The 22,464-nt window shown below is 38.3% G+C and overlaps 1 protein-coding gene across 2 annotated transcripts in view; it reads left to right on the plus strand.

The window, feature by feature from the left end:
• The window catches only part of FOLH1 (folate hydrolase 1), a 49,791-nt gene that overhangs the window by 13,972 nt on the left and 13,355 nt on the right, over window positions 1-22,464 (plus strand). For both annotated transcript variants that reach the window (XM_031460532.2, XM_064492800.1), the window contains exons 5-13: window positions 2,539-2,664; window positions 3,435-3,621; window positions 6,521-6,614; window positions 14,089-14,187; window positions 14,469-14,554; window positions 15,827-15,946; window positions 17,943-18,025; window positions 19,226-19,289; window positions 21,725-21,792. In XM_031460532.2, the coding sequence (XP_031316392.2) occupies window positions 2,539-2,664; window positions 3,435-3,621; window positions 6,521-6,614; window positions 14,089-14,187; window positions 14,469-14,554; window positions 15,827-15,946; window positions 17,943-18,025; window positions 19,226-19,289; window positions 21,725-21,792 (927 nt within the window). The remainder of the gene's footprint in view (window positions 1-2,538; window positions 2,665-3,434; window positions 3,622-6,520; window positions 6,615-14,088; window positions 14,188-14,468; window positions 14,555-15,826; window positions 15,947-17,942; window positions 18,026-19,225; window positions 19,290-21,724; window positions 21,793-22,464) is intronic.

Below are 22,464 nucleotides of genomic sequence, written 5' to 3' on the forward strand. Positions count from 1 at the left end.
ATTCAAATGTCACCTTCTCAATAGACTTTCTCCTTTTTTGAAAATTGCACCCAATTGAGTACTAGTTCCCTGTTTGCCTACTGTGTTTCAACTTTTTAAAAATTTTTCTGCAGAACTTATCACCTTTTAATATACAATACAATTTACTTAGTTATTAATTTTATTGTTTATAGTATCTCTCTGCTCTCCAGACTAATGTAAGTTTCTTGAGGACAGAGATTTGCTGTATCCCTAATTCTCAACATGATGTGTCTTCAACAGGCTTGTCAAATGCATCCTAGAATCAGCTTGGAAACAACCTTATTTCAAGATGTTACAGGTTTATTGTGCGCATGTCAGGAGACATGTGGTCGAAGAGAAAAACAATAAACAAAATAAAATTCAAACTAGAGTGTGTGAAGACTTTTCAAAGGCAGATGTAGGATCATTTTAAAGAAATCAGTTGCATCATCAATTTCTCAGTGTACTCTGTCACGGAATTGAGAACTAGCCTGTGGCGAGGTCCTGCTGGCACTCAGTCCCCACCTCCCTATTTACAGTTACTTTTCTCTTATTTTATGAGTAAGAGACATCACTCATCCATCCTAAGACAATAGGAAGCATATCTCTGAGTTGTAAAAAAACAATCTCTGGAACTCCAAACAAAGAGATGATGGTGAAAGATTCTAATAGTTGGGTAACAAAGATTTGGCAAGTCAAATGGTTTGCAGTTGAACAAAATTAAGGATGAACCTAGTTGAATTTCCAGCTGATATCATTAGAATGAACTTGGATAACAGATCAGTGTGAGGTTAAGGTGCATAACTTAGAAAGAGTTTAAATAATTTAGTGAAAATTCCATAACAAAATTTCTTTCATTCCCATCCCAAGGTTCCTCAGAACTTATGTCTAAAAATAAGAAATGTGAATAAAATTGATCCTAGGTCTGAACTTATTCTGGAAATAATTTATTCATCCATAGATCCATAAGCTAATACTTTTCATACCTCATAGCACTAAAAGTTGTATTTCAAGTAAAGTGTTCTGCTTAGGTATTATTTATAAAGGTTTGTAATGATGTTGTTAGACTCGCTTTGATGCTACTAATAATAACAGTAAGTTGTTCTTGAAGAATTTTCTTAACATGAGCAGCCTGAATCATAGGAAATAAATATTTTTAAAACTTCTATCTATGTATCTATCTATCTATCTAACTATAAATTTACACATACATTCTTAATCAAGGGAGGTTTGGCAGTGATTAATAAGACTTTCAAGCATACCCAGATTGTAGGTACTAGAAACTGAAACGGAATTGAGCATGCTAGATGTTAATTAAGGAGCATTCTCCTGGGATCGATATCTGTGGCGGGGAGGAGCAGGAAGCTGGAACAGGCAGAGGGAGAAACTGCATCTCAATGCCAGCTCAAGGACAGCCTCAGCTGACCCGATGGGCAGCTCTGGAGTCAGAACAGCCCTTCAGGATTGCCCTGGTTTGGACAAAGATGTGCAGGGCTTTATATTCCCTCCTTGATCAGTCATTGAATGTGTGCATCCTAAGAAGGGGCACGATCTTGAGCGAGGTGACCATAGCTGATCTCACGGGACAGAGAGCCTTCCCTGCAGCAGGAGTAGGAACGCTTGCATTGAAGGGGAATCTGGGCAGGGCACCCTCATGTCCCGCCTGAATATATTTTACTTGAGAGTAGAATGCTTTAGGGAAGGGGGACAAATAAACACAAGTTCAAGGAGAAACAGTGATGATAAGATTCAGACTGACCAGAGAGTGTGTTTTTTAAATGGATGATGTTGAATAATAAATTAGTACAGCATTTAAATTCCTCTGGATACCTATAAAAAGTGAGTTGCTTCTAAAAATGTTAATATTTATAATGGGCTAGAAATTGCATTCTTTGCAGCTACTTAAAAGGCATGATAAAATTTCAGGTGTCAACTTGAAAATATATTGGGGTACATTGCTTTTCAAAATTAATTTAGGAAGTAGGTGAGCAAAGAATGTGTGAAGAACACCGATCTAACTGGCCATTTTACAGACAGTATATTGAGACTCAGAGATGGTATAAGACTCTCACATAATCATCCTAATGATTTGAAACTAGATCCGTAAAACAGTGATATTATCTGACATTTCTTCTTTATCCTGTGGTGTGAAGACCCATTAAGCTACTGTTTGAGAATGTATTTCAAAGAGAATAATGCTGTCTTCAGTGGCTTCTTAATGCAGGGTGCCTGGACCCTTCCAAATTGCATGCAGCAGTGTGTGTGTTTATGTGCCTTTTTCTGGGGAGCGCTTCTATAGTTTTATAACCACTGCAGAGGAAGCATAGATATTAACAAAACTGACTATTTAATTCACAGGTCTCTAACCCAGCTAATTGTCTTATCAAGTCCATTTCTCCCTTGAATCTCTTATCCGAAGCTCATACTTTTCTGGCCCTGTTGCTTCTTCCCCCGTTCCAAGATGTGACGCTGTCCTCAGGCAGAGAAACCTCTTTGTAGTAAATCTTTCTTGTACTAAGTCACCCGTGATCTCAACAGGGAGACCTCGTGTACGTTAACTACGCGCGAACCGAAGACTTCTTTAAACTAGAGCGGGACATGAAAATCAATTGCTCTGGGAAGATTGCAATTGCCCGATATGGGAAAATTTTCAGAGGAAATAAGGTAAAAATCATCTCTTATTTCCTTTTCTGCAAAGATAAAAAGTTATGGTGTGTCTTACGTGAGGTGAACCGCATCCTTACAACTTTCTGAAGACTGTGACCTTCTCATAGGCTGTGCCCATGCTCACCTAATAGGATGACACATATATTTACTGCCTTAGATGGTGATTTTCAATTGGGTCTTTGGAATGTGGCCAGTATACATGTTCAAGGAGAACAGATTTTTTTCCACACCTACAGATCATGCCTCTAATTTACAAAGAAGTATGCACTGGATTTGTCAGTATCTTTGTTTTAAATGTTATCTTTGAAAATATTTACTAAATTAAATCTTAGTATGAGTTCTCACTGTAGGTAATGAGAGAAATCAATTTATACATAGCAGTTTTGAAAGTTACTATCGCTTGATTTCTTAATGTTTTTTTCTTCCCTGGGGGAAAATTAAATTTCAGAAATATTCAATCATAGAAAAAGTGAGACTCTATTCTGTGGATTCTATTTGTTCATTGTGCTTCTGTAACTAGAGGAAGAAAACAGCCAGTACTTGCTTCCACCAATATGTACATTTTCCAAATATGCTGCTCTGAGGGCTGATCCAGCCATGGAAACTCATTTGTAGAGCCTGCAGAAGGAATAGGAAAAAGCCAGTTCTCTGTGAGACGTCCTTTGTTAGAGGTCTAGTGGTAAAAGAGTGAAGATAATGTGTGGCTGCTTATTTAAGTGTAATTTTGAATAACCAACCTAAAACAAGAAAGACATTGTGTTTCCCAGGTTAAAAATGCCCAGCTGGCAGGTGCCAAAGGAATCATCTTGTACTCAGACCCTGCTGATTACTTTGCACCTGGAGTGGAGCCCTATCCAGATGGTTGGAATCTTCCTGGACGTGGTGTTCAGCGTGGAAATACCTTAAATCTTAATGGCGCAGGGGACCCTCTCACTCCTGGTTACCCAGCAAATGGTGAGTGATCAGACCGTAACCATCAGAAACAAACAACATTTTTACGTGATTCTGTCAAAGGATTTCCTTTGATAATGTATGTCTTTTTCTTACTTTACATCTAAGAAGAAAATTAAAGAGTTCTGAACTCTGGTAATTATTGGTTCTGGTCCCTTATCCCGTATTTGGAATCCTTGAGTCTGATAGGTTTTGAAATGCAGACATTTCCAGGTATTTAAAAGTAACCTGGTGTGTACACCATGTTATTGCATAGCATTCACATGGGCGGCTGGGACAGAATACAGGAAGCAACATGTAAATATATGGGCAGCAAAATATATGAACAATCCTATTAAGCAGCGGTAGGTAAGTAATATAAATAGACTCGTGTCTGCTCAAGTCAAACGTTGCTGCCAAATGAGTTCACATCAGATGATGTTTTATTGCCAAGTACAGTCCCCCAAATTAATGGATTTCACAGGTTTTTTGAAATTCTAGTTGTGGATAAGGGAGAGTAGGACAGAAGTTCTATAAACCTTTAGAATACGGCACATTTAGAATACGGAGTCCAGAACAGGCTTGGGGTATCATTACTGCATAAAGACAATAGTAATTCAAGGGGTGTTTCCTAAATGCTGGCTCTTCACATCCATTAACAGTCCTTTATGCTTCATCATGTTATTTTCTTTATTTGACAGAGGAGGGAAGTGAGGCTAGAAGTAAGCAGTCTGCCCCAGGTCATGACATCACTAAACGAGGAGTGGGGATTCAGATTCTGACAGTCGGGCTCCAGAGTCCATGTGTCTGTCTTAGGCTGAAATGCTCTGCTGTAAAACAGTAGATCATTAACAAGGGGAGCTAATTTATTTTGAATGTACCCAGCTATTTGATGACATTTACAGAAATCTGTAATCATTTGGTTTGTGTGGTTTCTAACTAACTAAGGTGTATAACTTGGATAAAATAGGTTGCCAGATTGTGGCATTTCCATAGTTAATTTTCATCTGTTTTTTTCTATCAAAGTGTAGATGCCTTTAAAGCTTCTGTGCTTTGGCTTGATAAATCTTGGAACATGCTACACTGACATAGATTTTTTTTTTAAGCAATACATATTGTCCTATAATAAAATCACATCAATCTACCTGAACTTTACTTACTTAGGCTTTTATTCCTAAGTTTTGGAAAAAAACGAGACCTCTCCCAAGCTCTGTTGGTTATAAAAGCTCAAATTATGAACATAAAATAAGATTAACTGGAATATTTCTGCTTATTATTCTCAAATTTAAAAGATGACAGTATAGAAAGAAAAATCATGTTATCCCTATGGGACTTAACATTTGTGGAATTCTCTTTTGTGCCCTTTTCTTTTTATTTTTACTATTTATTATGGAATAGTTCAAACATATACAAAAATGGAGATAATTATCACCATTTTGCCAATTTCATTTTCTCTTTCATCGTCCCTTTTTTGATTATTACTCTAGAGAATTTTAAAACAAATCTCATGCAACATATCATTATGTCATTTTACCCATAAAAAAATAAACGTTTGCAATCACCTCAAGTTATTATAATTTAAAATTTTGGAAAAAAAATGGAAAAATAGCTCTTATTTTTCTTAAATATCAAGAAATGTCAGAAGGTGTTTTTATTTTGAGGTAGAGTTTACATGTAATAAAATGCACGGATCTTAAGCGTTAACTCAAAAAAATTTTTTTAATTGCATACATCTGTGTCACTCAAAATATGATATAGGACATTTCTGTGACTCCAGAAAGTCCCCTGGTGCTCCTTTCTGGTCAGTTTTCACCACACCTGCCCGCAGAGGCAACCTCACTGATTCGTTTGCTTTTGATCTTCATATAAATGGAAGCAGACAGTATCTATTGTTTTGAATGTTGACAGAAAATCAAATTAACTGTCAAGCTAAGAGGAAAGAACACAGAATTTTAGTTAAGCCAAACTGAGAATTGTAAGCAGGAAAACAGATTCTTAGAACCTGTGAGAAGCATTCCACTGGTCAGGAGTTAGAGATACGGTTTTACACAGTTTTGAGACAAAGAATGTATGTACTGTATTGACAGGTTAGCATTGTACATAAAGTTCCACAGAGATGTTTTGATCAGTTATGCATTTACAGAGAGAGCCTTTGGTCAGTGTGACCTCCGGTCTGGGAGGGAAGAAAGACAATCTTAACATTACAATGCTGGCATCTGCAGAAAAGGACCATTTTCCTCAAAGGTGGGTTATAGCCTCCGGCTTTGAGGTGATCTGGTTAATGTACACAGCAGACGCACACTGCACACCAGGAAAGGCCACCCCAAAGAGGGCGTGCTGTTTTATTTCTTTCTCAGCTTGATGCTGCTGTGATAGAAAAATGTATGATTTTTCCTCATCATTCGCCTTGCTGCTTTCACTCAGTATAATGATTAGAGATCAGCCATGTCTTTGTGTGTATCAATAGTTTTTTCCTTCTGATTGCTGAGTACAGTCCTATTGTGGGACTGTTCTACAAATTGCTTATTCGTTCTCCTGTTTCCAGACAGCTGGACCGTGTCCAGCCTTGGCTGCTCAGACTCAGCTGCTATGAGCAGTTTTGTGCACGTCTTTCTGTGAACATATGTTTTCATCTCTCTTGGGTAAATACCTAGGACTGTAATTGTTGTGCCATAGCGCATCATTTTGTATAACACGACTTGTCAAAGAAGTAACCCAAAGGGACCGCGTAATTGTACACTCTTCCAGGAAACGGATGAATGTTTCAGTTGCTCCACATTCTCACTAACATTTGAAGCTGTTCGTCTTTTTCATTTTAACAGCTCTAGTTAGATGTACTTTAAGAATGTGCTGAATGTGGTTCACAGAGAACGTTTTGAAAGGGACTCCACTTTTATCAGAAGGATGTTCAACTTTTTTTCAGAATATGCTTATAGACGCGACATTGGAGAAGCTGTTGGTCTTCCAAGTATTCCTGTTCATCCAATTGGATACTATGATGCACAGAAGCTCCTGGAGTAAGTTTGTAAGAAACAGACAGATGGGCTGTTTGGGTAATTCTCCTTACTGGCAGTCTTCACCTTTTACGCTTTTATCTCTGTTGTTTGCTACTGAAATTCTCTAGTGGGTGAGGCGTACAATTTTATCATGAGTTTAGAGAACAGGGGTTCTAATCTGGAGTTTGCTTTAAATACTGGTATCCAGTGTGACAGCCAGCAGAGTGGGCCTTTCAGATCCTCAACTTCTCAGTCGGTGGCTGAGAGCGGCAGGATGCTAAATGAGGCCCACGACTGGGAGTCATGGGACTCCGCTGATCAGAGACTCCGGCGCAGGGCTCCCTGACAGCCTTGCCCAACTGGATGCTCTCATCAGCGTGCTTTTCCTCCTCCTCTTTCTCCTCTACCCCATGTCTGCCCTGCATTGCAGTCTGATGGCTCTCTCAGTCTTTCCCAGCTCCCTTCACAGGCCTTTCCCCTAAGAAATCTCCTACTCTCATTGCCTACTTCTTGGAGGACCTGGAATAACACTCTTTGAAAGCATCTAACATTTGGTTTTCGTCTCTGTTCCTGTCCTTCCTCTGCTTTCATTATTGAAGCTTCGCCAAATTTGTTACTATTTCACGTGACACTGCAACTCCTTCCTCTTTCCCGTCCTGCTTTCTCCCATCTGCACGCCCCTTCTTCTCCGTCACCCTTCAGCGCTAACTTCTCTGAAAGTGGAATCGCTGGGAAACCAAAGTGTCCAGCCTTAGACCCTTTTCTTCTTTCAGTTCAAGGCATTTTAAATCATTTTATTCTAGTATCTATAAGAAGACTTTTTATGACCCAGTGCAATGCCCTCATTTTTACAGGTGAGGAGGCTGTCGTCAGAGACTTGAGGGATCTGTCCAATTTAAGGGCAGATTAAGGAACTGCACCCTGTTCTTCTTTTTCATTTATTTTTTTTAGCTGTTAGCTTTTCTGCATGGGATTCAGGATGGGGCACAACTTTTGCAGGCACCTAAATATACTTACAAAGTCTAAATATTCATTATATTTAAAAGACGACATATACCATATATGATATGTATAGACCATATATATAAAAGATCTATATCTACTATGTATAGTACACACATACTATATATAAAAGAAATAGATACTGTTTATTTGGTGAGTATACAGGTGTATCTATATGTATACTATATACTTATAGTATAACCCCAAGGCTGTAAAAGTCTAAAAAAGTGAGCCTGTGTTATCTTTGTAGTTAGAACAATGATGCATGAAAAGAAAGAAGGGAGCATCATATGGAATTGGGGGTGAGGTTCATTGGCCATGTCTACCATTTGACTGCTCTGGTAAACCAGCAGGTTTGGGCCGTGCCCTAGCTGTGTAGTAGAATTACTTGATCAAAAAAGTTACGAAGGCATTTTATCTCAAATGTGTTTAAGCCAGCTTCAGTAAGTCATTTTGCAAATGCAATCATCACTAATAATGTAGCTTCTATGGAAGTATATTTTGTATTCAAAACACCATGATTACAAAATGAATTTTGGAAGTACAACACATTTGAAAGGAGGAGATGGTCTGTATATATCAAAAGCAGTAAGTTTCTATTTCACCAGCGATACCTACTAAGGTATAAAGAAACATTCTACATGACTGGAATTTAGTCATAACAGTTTTGAGAACATATAATTTGTTTATGAACTTCACTGTGAAAATTCACTCCTTCTGCGTAATCATCTAGGGGTATTGCCACTTGTCCCTAGTGGTGAATTCTCATATTCCCACAAATGGTTAGCAGTGTAACATCATGTATTAACTAGAAAAGACAGCATTTTAAAAGCTGGTTGTATCATAAAATGAAAGTTTCTTAATAAATGTGTATGACAAAGAGGAGAGATAGAAAGTTACATAATGGCCCACGAATGCTGAGAACTTCAATAAAAAGTTGACAAAATGTGAGTTACAGTAAATTAAAACTATATTTACCTGGATGGGAGTAAAAGGGGGCAGCATGGCTGTTCTCCCCTATTCTTGTTTCCATCTGTACTGACAGGAGTGTGGTTGTACAGTTTCTATCTGCCTCCCTGAATAACTACCAGCATTAGAATGACAGCAACCACAAAACAGTGAAGACGATACTAATAGCGTCTAACGCGCAGAGAGCGCTAATGATGTGCTGCGCTTAATTTGTCCTAATGTGCATACTGCTTTATCAGTTAACCCATAAGACAACTGTGTGAGTTAGCATTGTGATAATGAATGTCACAAAGTTCAGAGAAGAAGTGATAGATCTGGGACGGGAACCCAGGTCTGATGTGAAAGACAGCTCTGATGAGCATCACTCAGTCTCTGTTCAGCAACACGAGCATTTAGTAGGCACCTCCTTTTGTCGAGGCATGGTCTCATTCTCATGTCTCTGCTCAGAAGGCCTTCAGTGGCTTCCCACCACCTGTCCACTCAAGGTACATTTATGGAATGACATCCGTATGTCAGGCACTGTGGAAAAAGTATGATTTCTACATACGTTTTGTTCTCAAGGGTCTCACAATTTAGGACAGGTGCTCACAGCTTTATGGAGGCTACATGATAAGTGGGAAAATTCTAGCACACCATTGTCTGCCAATCTAGCTTGCCCCTACTTTTTTCTTAATTGAAGTATAGTCAGTTAACAATGCATTGATTTCTGGTGTACTGTGTAATGTTTCAGTCATGCATATGCATCCATATATTCCTTTTCATATTCTTTTTCATTATAGGTTACTACAAGATAGTGAATATAGTTACTTTCTTTAAATTAAACTCATTTTTTAAGATAATGATTCAACTGTAAGAAATAATACAGAGTCACCACTTGGCACTTACCTAGCTTTCCCCAACGGTAACATCTTGCAAAACAGAGTACAAAATCACAACCAGAATATCAATATCGAGAGTCATGATACAGAGTGTTTGCATCACCACTGGGATCCCTCGCGTTGCCCTTTAGCCACACCCACTTCTCTCCTGACCTGCTCCATCCACACCCTCTGACCTGAACCCCTCGCAACTACTAATCTGTTCACCATCCCTACAATTTCGTCATTTCAAGAGTGTTATATAAATGTGATTATGTATACACCGTTTTGGGATTTTTTTTCCCACGCAGCATAATCCTCTGGAGGCTTGTTCAAGTTGTTGTGTATATAGTTTGTTTCTTCTTAATGCTGAGGAGTGTACCATTGTGTTTGGTACCACAGTTTGTTTCACTAGTTGGACGGCAGCTAGTTGGAGCTACTGTGAAGAAAGCCGCTGCAGATAATCGGGTACGGATTTTCATGTCAACATGTATTCATTTCTCTGGACTCACAACTGCTGGTCATATGATAACCTTTTAAAGGATCTGACAGACTTTTCCAGTAGATGTATCATTTTACGTCCTACCAGCAACATAAAAAATAGACACTTCTTCTCATCCTTTTATGAGCACTTACGTACTGACATCACAAAGTATTTCAGGCTTATCTTGTATTTTCTTTCAGCATTTCTAGTTTCCTGATAATTTTCATTGTGAATGGATGTTGAGTGTTTCTAATGTTTTATTGATGCTGTGGTTGCTCAGTTTTTGTGTCAGTTAATATGATCACGTGGCTTCTCTTCAGCCTGTTAATATTGTGTGTTATGCTGATTGATTTTCCTATGTTGTATCAGGCTTGCAATCATGGGACAAAGCCCACCTGCCATGGTGTATGATCCTTTCAACATGCTGTTGAGTTTGCTTTGTTAGTATTTTGTCGAGGATTTCTGTGTCAATATTCATCCTGACCTTCAGTTTCCCTGTGATTCCTTTATCTGGTTTTGGTATCAGGGTAATGTGTGTCATATAGAATAATTTTAGAAATGTTCCTTCTGGTTTTTGAAAGAGGGTGTCAAGCACTGGTGTTTATTCCTGAGCAGGGAAGCCGTCTGGTGCTGGGCTTCTCTCCTGAGAAGTTTTGATTACTTGTTATAGCTTATTTGCATTTTCTCTTTCTTCTCCAGTTTCAGTAGTTGGTGTGTTTTTAAGAATTCATTTCATCAGGGTTAATTTGTTATATACAATTGTTCATAGCATTTCCTTATAAATCCTTTTTATTGCTGTCAAGTCAGTAGTAATGTTCCCCCTTTTGTTCCTGATTTTAGTAACATTCTTCTCTCCTTCGTTTCTTGGTCTGTCTAGCTAATGATTTGTCAATTTTATTGATCTTTTCAAAGAACCAACTTTTGGTTTTGTTAATTGTTCTCTATTTTTTTTCTTATCTTTATTTCACTGTTTTTGTTCCAGTCTTTATTATTTCCTCTTTTATGCCTGATATGAGTTTAGATTGCACTTCATTACTGAGTTTTTTTAGTTGGAAGATTAATTTATTGATTTGATATCTTTCCACTTTTTCAATATGGGTGTTGATAGTCATACATTTCCCTCTAAGCACTGCTTTAGCTGCGTGCCATAACTTTTGGTATGTTGTGTCTTCATTTTCATCCATCTCAAAGTGTTTTCTGTTTACTCTTGTGATTTTTTTTTTCACCCAGTGGTTTATTTAGGAGTCAGTTGTTTAATTTTCATCTATTTGCAAATTTTACAAATTTCCTTCTGTTATTGATTACTAAGTTCTTTATATTGTAGTTGGATTAACAAAAGGTTTGTATGATTAATAAAAATCATAGGATTATATGATTTCAACCTTTTAAATTTATTTGGAGTTGTTTTATAGCCTAATATATGATCTAATTGGGAAAATTTTCCATGTGCACTTGAGAAGAATATATATTAATACTCAAGGCTTCTGTTAGGTAAAATGTTCTATATGTGCCACTTGGCATTTCTGGTTGGCCAGCTTCTTCAGCTCCATGTCTGGGATATGTGAGCCAAAAAAGAAAACGTAAGGAACTCACCACTGTGTCATTCCTTGTGCCCTGAGGTCCCAAGCTGGCTCATGTTCTTCTGTCCACCTTTCAGGGTCTTATGTTTGTTTTCCATCTGTTTATAGTCCAGAGAATCTAGCTGTACTTAGCAGGAGGAACAGGGTAAAGCACATCTTCTCTATCGTCTCAGAAGCAAAGTCCTGCTGCTTTTCAGGCATCTCTGTTATGTTCCCTAATCACTTTATACCCCAGCCAGTTTAATCTCCGTGCCTTACAGTTGCTCTGGCTTTCCTGCCTCCATGTCTCTTCACATCACACACTGTCACTGGAGTCCTCTTCACCTCCATCCTCGTATGCCCACATCTTACTCATTCTTTAAAATCCAGACAAGTGAGACCTCTGGGAAGCTCTCTCTCATCCCACAAGCTCAATCAAGCTCTGTTTTGTTCTTTAGGACTTTATCTATTTTCTGGCATGCTCTGTTTTATTTTATAGTTGGCTGTATATGTATCTTCTTCTAACTAACTTATAACTTCTTCGGTGGAATGACCATTTCTTACACATACTGGTGTTCCTTTGTGAGTACAGTCCAGTGTCTTGAGCCTTATAGACAATAAATCTTTGCCAAATGGACAAATAAAAATTAATATGCTCCAGGATATAGGTTTTTCAGTTCCTTGTTGCTTACAGACACTTACTCAGTATCTACCATCTATTATAGCCTTTCAAAGACATTTTCAGTATTTTCTGAAATTTTTAGGCTTTGAAATTTTAATATTCAACTTTTTAATCTTCCTGGATTTTGTTTAAATTTATAGAGTGAAAGAAAGACCTAGAGAAACTTATATCCCTGATTAATTATCTCAGTGACATTTATTGTCAGACTAAAACCTCTGTTCCTCATAGATAAATGATGTTTCATTCGTCGATACATCAGATTCTTACTTGCAAATACTATGTTCTGTTCCAGTCATCTATTTACTTGTCCTTGTGGAGACACTGTAATCTTGGCTTTGTATTTTATTATTTTCTGGGAATATGTACTATTCATTACCTTCCTTATATTATAATATATAATTGACTATTATTCTTCTTGATGAATTTAAACCTTTTTATGTTTTTCATATTTTTATTTTGAAAAGAAAATACATTTACACAGTTCAGAATTCAAAGGGGTATACAAGAAAAATTTATCCTCCTGCTCATTTCCATCTCAAAGCCAATCAATGTTATTAATCTACAATATGGAATTGTACCAATATTTTACATATAATCAAGCATATGTATATTCTTCATTTGCCCTCTACAGTTTTTTTGTATACATAATACTCTGCTGTTTTGACTATTCATTATGATATTTAGCAATGTGAAATGCCCCTTCATTTTACTTGATGCTTTTCATGTGAAATTTTATTGTAGATAGGCAAATAAATTGTATAGTATATTACATAAAGTTCATATAGTATATTACATAGTATATTTGATAGACAAATAATAGTATATAGTATGTGAAATTATGTTTGTTACACAGACTCTCTAGTGAGATAGGAAAACAGACGAACCTCTCTGATAGGGTATTTTAAAACAAAAATCTTGTTCACAGTTTTCCATAAGCAGATAATCTTATTGTTCTAGTATTGCAAGTGTTACTAGTAGACTCTAGGTCAAGTCGACCTATTCACATTGCCTCCAATAGGTAGGCAGGGAACAGGCACCTGTGTGCAGGTGCAGAATAAAGGAGGAAACCACAGAAAATGTTCCATGCAAAGCATAGTGTGCATGGGGGTCTGTGACTAGAGACAGAACCATGAAAGATAGATTGACGTTTTCCACTCTCTTAAGTTTGTCTGGAACCACCTCCTTTTCTCTGCTTCTTTGAACCAAAAGTACATATGGGTTTCCATGCCCAAAGCAAGACTAAGTTCAAACAGTAAAGGCAGGTATGTGGGAGTGAAACAAGAGCCCCACCTTTCCATAAATAGGGCCATATTCTCTTTCTCAGTCACCTGCTGAGCGAGAACTGGGGCCAGTGGCGTGTACGGTGTGTGGGCTGGTTCACCCGAATCTTCCTTCCTTTTTGAATTAAAAAATAAATAAATAGCATGATACTTTGAGGGGCTGCTGGTTGAAATGAAATCCTTTCCTTTGCTCTTCCTCCCTCCCTAACAGAGTGTGACAGTGCTTTGTAAAGGATGACCATACACAGATTTGGGAAGGTCTTCATCAGTGGGAGGAATCACATAATGCAAAACCCCGAGGAGCGTGACAAGAGCGGCTTCTTCCGAGCGCGCTCTGGAGAGCCCTTTGCACGTGGTTTCCTGTTGGAAACTGATCACACAGAGTCCACATCCTTATCAAACGTTTGAATGTCAACTATCCCGCTAATCAGCTGCCTGGCTTTGGGCATGGTACCTAATCTCGCTCTAAGCCTCGGGTGCTCATGGCAGAATCACCTCAGAAGAGGTGTGGTAAGGTTTAAATGGCATACCTTATGCACTTTGTATTGCCCTGACTCAGAGAAGCTATTACGAGCAGGCCCTCCCGACAGCAAGTTCATTGACGTTTTAACCTATAACTTCAAAGTTTTCCTGCAGCTAATAATACTTTTTGTGTTCACCAGAAAAATGGGTGGATCAGCCCCACCAGATCACAGCTGGGAAGGAAGTCTGCAAGTGCCCTACAATGTCGGACCTGGCTTTGCTGGAAACTTTTCTACCCAGTTAAGAGACAATTTTTATTGTAACTCTTTAGGGGGAGGAAAGCTTTAAAAAAAAAATTATGGAGAATGACTGAAAAGTAAAATCTGTCTACTACCAGCAGGAAACAAAACAACAGGCTAAAGAGGGGAACACACCTACAGCCTTAACAGTTGTACTAATGGCCAGTGTAATGCTTGCCTGTGTGCATTTAGAAATCTTCAAGACGATGTCAGATTTCAGCATTGTGGGTGGCAAGCTGTTAACCAGTATTTTTAGACTTCATCCTTTATGTTTGCATTAGAAAAGTCAAGATGCATATTCATTCCAACAATGAAGTGAAAAGAATTTACAATGTGATTGGAACACTCAGAGGAGCAGTGGAACCAGGTAAATTAATCATTTGCTCAGCAAATATCGATCGGGCAGTTCTTTGGTGCCAGGCACTGCTCTGAGCAGCAGGGATGGAGGGATGGAGGGTAAACAAAGCAAAGCGACTCTTTGTCCTAAGAGAACTCACATAAGCACAAAATAGATCCATAGGAAGTCATTTTGCATTGTGATACATGTTGAGAAGAAAGTAAACTTTGGGACCAGGTTTGTCAGATGAGCGACCTAAGTGATAAATCATGCTTCAATGAAAGGATCCAGGGAGGAAAGGCAGGGAGGGACAGTTTACAGGTGTTTAATCTGAGTTTTCTGGGTTTGTTCACCACCTATTTTGCATGGGGAAATATCTTCATTATAACGATAAATAACACTCTTAAAGAGTTTAGGTAACCTAAAGTTAATGAACCCTTTAGTTTTATTTTACACTGAAATTGGTGAAATATATTGACCCAATTTCTATATGGTTTCAGATGACCTGCTGATAAATACATTCTAAAAATAATCTTACTTCATTATGTGTCGGTTCATTAGGAACTATACGGTGATGTATTTCTTACCTAAATGGATAGAATTAAATTCCATGTCTTTCTTGCAAGCAGCCAGTACTTTCTTTCAGGGATCAAGAATATTGATATACTTCTAATGAGCACTAATCTAAATACAACTGGCTATGTGTTGAATCTCACCAAGTACCTATTTTGTGCCAGTTCTGTGCCAGGCATTGGGGATGGAGGGATTTTTAAAAAGACACAGACCAGGGACAAGAAGCCCCCTACGTTGAAGTGCAGTAAATGGTTTATCAGATAGGAAGAGATTGCGCTGAAAGCTGGGTAGGGGGGCAGGTCTCTCTCCCTACAGGAAACAGAGGGGGGGAGGCTCTGAGCTGTACTTTAAAAACTGAGCAAAAGGAGGAGAAAGTGGAGAACTTGTTATGTGGCTACTGTGTTCTCTTACTCTGAAAATACTGGCAACAAAGCGCAAACAGGTCAGAGGAGTAATAGAGAATTATATAACTAGGTGGATAAGGATAATTTTATACTCACTTATCACGACTTATATATTTATAATTACTGTAATTCACTGAAGTATGCATTCGCTTATCACATTCGTATTTTCTTCATACGTCAGAACAAAGTGACGTATTTACGTAAGTTTTCAGGAAACTTGCTATCTCGAGGCGTGAGTGCTCGGTGTGTAGTGCTGTTGACTCATTTGCAGTTTGCTCCGTTCTTGACCCGGAAGGGTAAGTCATTTTGCGATGGTGCTCTCCAGACAGATATGTCATCCTTGGAGGTCACCGTGACTCGTGGGTGTTTGGTGGCATTGACCCTCAGAGCGGGGCAGCTGTTGTTCATGAAATCGTCAGGAGTTTTGGAAAGCTGAAAAAAGAAGGTAATGTAAACAGAGAGTAAAAACACCAATTTTTTTCTGCATCTCATTTGGGTCCTCAGCAAAGTGAGTGGACAAATACTGCCTTGTGGGTTTGTGTGAAGGGCCAACTGAGGCTACATGATACAAAGTACATCATCTTAGCTGCATGGAGTACTTTGTAGAACTCAGTAGCAAAAGTTCGCTTTCAATAATATAATGACTACGTTACTCAAGTCAATAATATGGTGACTGTATCATGTTGGTTAATTATATTGTTTATTCATTTTTTCACTTATATATATAATATTTACATTATTTGTATTTATATATGAAATTATAATCTGAAATAAAGGAATTACACTGTTAGGGGTTTCTCTTGGCAACTAAGACGATGGAGATGGGTTTTTTCCCTAGAGAGTACACACCAGAATTAGGTCAGAAGCCAAAGCATCCTGGTCTGTGAAATGTGAGCAGAAGTTTCTTGGGCTCTTCCAGCCTCATGCCTCAGGTCAAGGACACTAAGTGACTGAGGAGATAGAAGATGACTCAGAAAAATGCTGGTCTTCTTGCTTAATAGGATTCTGTCGAAAGTTTGATGTCTGCACTTGTTTACTCACCCCCAGCCTTGGTTTCTCTCCCAGAATTTAGGATTATGCTGTTAGCGCCGTTAACTTCCAGTCATTTTAGAATCTTCATATGAAAACAAAAATAAAATTTAGTTCAAACGGTTGCTGTTTAAAATAATCATTACACACCGAGAGCAGAACACCCATTTAGTTTACTGACCCTGCGAACAAGGTGTCTGGGGGCTATTTTTTTAAGCAATAAAGATGATGGTAAAAATGTTAAGTTTGCAAGGTACTCACTTTCTCAGTGAAACAGTGTTATCATACGTGTTATCTGTTTTGAACTCATAACCACCAGGGAGATAGTCACCTAGTTATTTCTGCTCTCATTTTATAAATAAGTTAACCAAGGTTTACAGAATCAAGTCATTCATCCAAAGACTTACAGCTGGTGTGTGGAAGAGTCAGAGTTTCATGATTTTTCAAGAAGATTTCCTGTGGCAAATATAAAGCATCACTCCAACAATGACAGAGTTTGTCAAAAGAATGCAATGGTGAGGAATAAAAATTAATAAGAAATTTGAACAATACTCTTAACACACTTGACAAAAATGGGGTACTGGACTCAACAGCCCCAGGGATATACATTCTTAATAAGCGCAAAGGAAATACTAAAATAATGACAACTTACACTTTTTGGAGCACTTGTTCAGTGCTGGATTTGTACGTATTACTTCATTTAATCCGCCCAACAATCGGGCTGGAACTTGATCTTTACTCTGCTCTTCCTGGTGTACAGATTTAGAAACAGAAGCTCAGTAAGTCTGAATAACATTCCTTCGGTTGGACTGCTAGTAAGTGAGAACCAGGGCTTGAAATGAGGTCTCTCTTTAACTCCAAGGTCAGTGTTTATAACTGCAGTCCACGTGACTGCCCTGAATGATGTGGTTCACAGCAGCAGCCGACCCTGGTGTTGGGATTGGAGCGTCTGTTGATTAATTCCGGCAGAGGGTGGAGTGAAATCACACAACCAGCTGACTCTGAGCAGTTGTTCCTGGGAGGCCAGCACGCGTGGAAGTTGTAAAGGGTTCTCTCTCAGTTATTTCAGCTCTCAGAGCACAGACCACATCTAGCAGTCTCGGCACCTGCAGACCGCAGATGGCTTCCCATGCGTAGTCGATCATTACAAACCTATTAGAACATTTTGTGACCTCACTGGATTTTTACCATGTCTGCCTTTTCCCCTTTTTCAAGACAAATGTGCTATTTTGTATTGACAGATCAGCTTTAAAAATCTATCAAAAGGAAATTACGTAAGTAAAGGTTGTCATCATGATTCGCTCTTCCTAAACAACCAAGGGATCTGTTGCTGGTCTTTTTCTGTTGGGTGTGTCGCTGTCTTGGCTATAGTACGCATTTCCCCTGCATTTATATGTATGTGCATATTTCAGGATGGAGGCCTAGAAGGACAATGTTGTTTGCAAGCTGGGATGCGGAAGAATTTGGTCTTCTTGGTTCCACTGAGTGGGCAGAGGTTAGTTAATAATTTGCTCCAAGATACATTTTCATGATAACAAAGCAGTTAGGATTTAATTCCCAAGGATGTAAGAATAACAAGTCAATCCGGTGAGAAAATATTCCAACTTTTCCCCAGAAAGTCTATAGGAACATATTCTCGTTCAAAACTCAGTAATAAAAGTTCTTGTCCCTTGAGAACTAAATTTTGTTTGAACTTTTAAAACCACTTAATGTCAATTGTCAATATATTTTAATCTTCGTTTTCTGGAAGTGTGATAGTCACTCAGTTCACTAGAAACTGAACATCATGTAAGATGTCATGTTTCTGTTTTTTGCAAATTAGCTCCTAAAACTGATCACATTTAAATACCCCTTGAGTTTGCACTGTCTTCCTCATAGCATAATGACCTACTGTAAATTAAATCATGCTAAAAGTGAGGAGGAAAGCCCCACCACAGAATATTTACCAGGCCCTTTGGAAAGTAATTTTACCTGCATGCATTGTTGGTTTTGTGAAATAGAAGCATGACCTGTAAAGTGCAAAATTAACATTTATTCCATTAACTTTCAGTCATTCTGTAAATGTTTACTTGGCTTCTGTCATCCTCCAGGAATTATGAGAAGCCCTGTAAACTTCAACTTTCTTTGAAGGGGTCAGTGGGATGTAGTGCTCCTGTAGACAAAGATTTATGCTGGCGTCAAGAAGAGCATACATATTTTGAGAGCTTGATTTGTCCTTTTAATATTATTTTCATCACATAGAACTGCATGTTTTCCACTTTATTTCTTATAGTCAGGACGCTTAGAAAATTGCATGTTTTAGAGATTCAGAATCCACGTTTATCAAAAAAAAAAAAAAAAGCCTACTTACACTCAGTTTTTTAAACTGCAGTGGTCAATTCTGACCAGTAGGTGGTGCCATAATATAGGAGACCTTATTGAAGGAGTCAGTGTGATTAAGAAATCAGCTCCTTTTCCACTTAACATATTAAGAATGTAGACAGTCTCATCTTCATCATTTTAGCCTTAAAAATGTTTTGCTCATTATTTCTTACAAACTGACATTTTTTTCAAGCAGACCCTAAAAATCTTATGTGTCAAACTTGTGGTGAACTTGAGCCAACATAATTCAGAAATCTCTATACAGTAAATGTAGGTGTGCGTTTTTTTAGAGGGGGGTTATGGCTATATGTTTGTTTGTTTGTTTTTATTGCAGGAGAATTCCAGACTCCTTCAAGAGCGTGGTGTGGCCTATATTAATGCTGATTCTTCTATAGAAGGTGAATATCCTTGGTCACATAGGAAAAGATGAGCAGTTTCTTTCATAAATTGTTCCCTAACAAGAAATGCAGGTCCATTAACATGTGGTGAGGGAAGCTGCTGTCGGTTTGTTGTGCTTACGGCAGTGGTGAGCCCTGGGCTGCTAATTTAGGAAAAATTCTTTGATTTGTTTCATCTGGCAGATAACCTTGTCCATGGTAGGAATTCAGTGAATACCTATTAAATGGATAAGTCATTTATGGTACTGAAGATTTCTATGATTTTAGAACAGGGTAGCAAAAAGGCACGATTTAAATTTAACCCCTGTGTCATCATAATATCATGCGTACAAAGTTTGAAAAAAAAATGCTGAATTCCAAGATTTCATCTTTCACCAAGAATATTTCTTCTTAAAATTTTTTTTTCTTTAAAGACTGTTTATGAAGCACCTCTCTATGCAATGTACTTCCCAGGATTTCAGACGAATCAGAGGTTAGGAAAGAACAGTCTAGGACTCAAGAGTTTACAGCTGACTATAGATGATAAAATAAATCAGTCTAGGATTTTAATATATGCAGGTACTCAGACTATAAGCAGACTTGTCTTGGATTTCAGAGGAGAGAATGACAGAAACTTTAGGAAAAGCTTGAGAAATGCAGAAGACATCGGAGTCAGGCCTTTTAGAATGGATTTGCTTTGATAAACAAGAGATTTGAACTTAGGGACAATCGCATGTTGTTGTCCAAGAAACTCACAGTCCATTGTCACTGCCCTGCAGCCCTACACATCTTTCTGTTCCTTGAACACGTGCAACTTCCCAGCCATTGCAACTGCTATTCTCTGTATTCAGATTGCTGTTTAACCCACTCTGTTTAATTCTTTATATATATATATATTATTTTTGCAGGGAGAGGTAGTTAGCTTCATTTATTTACTTTTTCAGTGGAGGTACTGAGGATTGGACCCAGAACCTCATGCATGCTAAGCATGCACTCTACCATTTGAGCTATACCCTCCCCCTAATTCTTACCTTTACAAGTCCTCCCTGAAATGTAATTTTTTCTTGGAAGCCATATCTTTGTAGCACTCATCTCTGCCATTATTAAGAAATTATTTGTTTTACAAACTGCCTCCCTTTCTAGACTATATACTTCAGCCTAGAACAGGCAGGATCATACATCTTCCCTCCTGGATTCTTAATGTCTCAAATATTGTTTGCATGGGTGCAACAAATGAATGAAGGGTAGGCTTAAATAGAATATTTTCTTGATTAGTAAATCTGCCCTGTCAACAATAATCGGGCCATTGATGGAGGTACATTGTTATTTATATTTTCTCCTTTGTGCACGTGGCTGAACTGCTTTGTCCCCTAAGTTAGGTCGTGCATTTCAGTTAACTTTTCCTCCTAACTTTCCTTAGTTAGTGGCTAAGGGCGTCCTCTTATTCTTGGCCCTGCTACCCACTAGTGGTGTGACCTCAGGCTGTTACTTTCTGTGTCTCAGTTTTCTCACCTTTCAACAGAGTTAGTAAGAGCACATATCTCAGAGGCTCATGTACGCGCAAAAGAAGGTAATATTCACAAAACTCCCAGACCTGTGCCCTGCACAGAGTAAGTGTTCCAAAATGTTAGCTTGGGTCATTATTATCCTTATTTAAACACACGGATGAAGATGAAATGCCTTTGCCACATAGAATAAGTATTCCAAACATATATTCTTCAAAAGTAGAATAATGTTCTCTCTATTGCTAGCTTTTTTTTTTTTAGACTTGATTTTTCATGTATCTTTTTTTAAAGTCATTGGATTTTTCTGATCACATCATCCCCTGATTTAAAATGCTGCATTATATCCCCATCATTTTAAGAATCAAAAGCAAATGACACACCTTAACGAGATCAATATTCATAGTTGGTATTCTAACATTTTTGTAGCATTGTCTACATTACGTAGTTACATCAATTATTTGTAAAAATAAATAGAACCATAAAAAAAGCAGTTACTCTATTACATTTTCCCAGAGTGTTATTTTTCCCTGGTTTCAGCGAATAGCTCCTTTACTCTTTCTTTCAAATATAATTTTCATTCACTTTGAATTAAGCTTACTGAGGCTCCCCCCCCCCTTTTGGCATGTTAGTCTTGATTATAAATGCGAACCTACAGCATAAGGTCATGGGTCATAAAGTTTAATGGAAACTCAAGATGACATTCTTTTAATTAAATTTTTTGAAGGAACATAGTCTTTAGTTGGGGGACGTTGCCACAGAAATAAATTCAAGGTTCTTTTCCTGGGGGTCGGGGAGGAGGATGGCTTTCAATGAGTGATGAGTTGCAGAGTTTTGATCAGACTTAGGTTTTAAAGGGATCATCCTGGCTAAGGACTTAGGAAGGGTCTTTGAGTGGAAGAATAAAATAAAGGAATGAAATAGAAGACAACCTATCTTCTCCTTGTCTTTCAGGAAACTACACTCTGAGAGTTGATTGCACCCCACTTATGTACAGCTTGGTGTACAATCTAACAAAGGAGGTAAAAATCATTACCTTGAATTTTAGAGAATCTAAGTTCTACAGATGATGTGTTCTTGAAGTGGCTTTGCTATGTTAAACGCCCGTGCTATTTTATGACTTGTCTTTTTTTTCATATGGCAAATACCCACTCCATAGAACGTTACATCCAATGAACAGTTCACGCCTGCTGCCCCGGCTCTCCCCACGCTAATCTGAGGCAGCCTATGGGAAGTGTTATATCTACCATCTCCATTTGAAAATGAATAAACAGCTCAAAAAAGAAAAAGCATTTAGCCACTAAAGTCACACAGCTTGTTTGGTAGCTGAACCGGGAACTTGGTCCTGCAGTTTAACTCCTTAATTTTAAAACTGGCTTCACTCTTTAAATAGAATGATACCAGTTAATTCAGGACTCAGGAAGAATTGACGTTTCCAACCGATTGAGAAAGAGGCTGTAGAAGGACCCCAAGGGCTGACTCCAGGCGTGAATCAGTCTGGGACAGAGGCTAAGGCCATTTCCCCCCTTCCTGATTGCCCACCACGGGCTCAGTCGGCTGAGCTCCACGGGGCCTGGCCATCAGCTGAAGTTACCGTAGTTCTGACAGCAGCACAAGATACTGAACCTGGCAGAGAGGCGGTACCCGAATTTCTTCAGGACCTCCAGGCAGCGCTTCAGTTCTCCTGCCCCCAA

Source organism: Camelus dromedarius, chromosome 12 (assembly GCF_036321535.1).
Source record: "Camelus dromedarius isolate mCamDro1 chromosome 12, mCamDro1.pat, whole genome shotgun sequence".
Taxonomy (NCBI): domain Eukaryota; kingdom Metazoa; phylum Chordata; class Mammalia; order Artiodactyla; family Camelidae; genus Camelus; species Camelus dromedarius.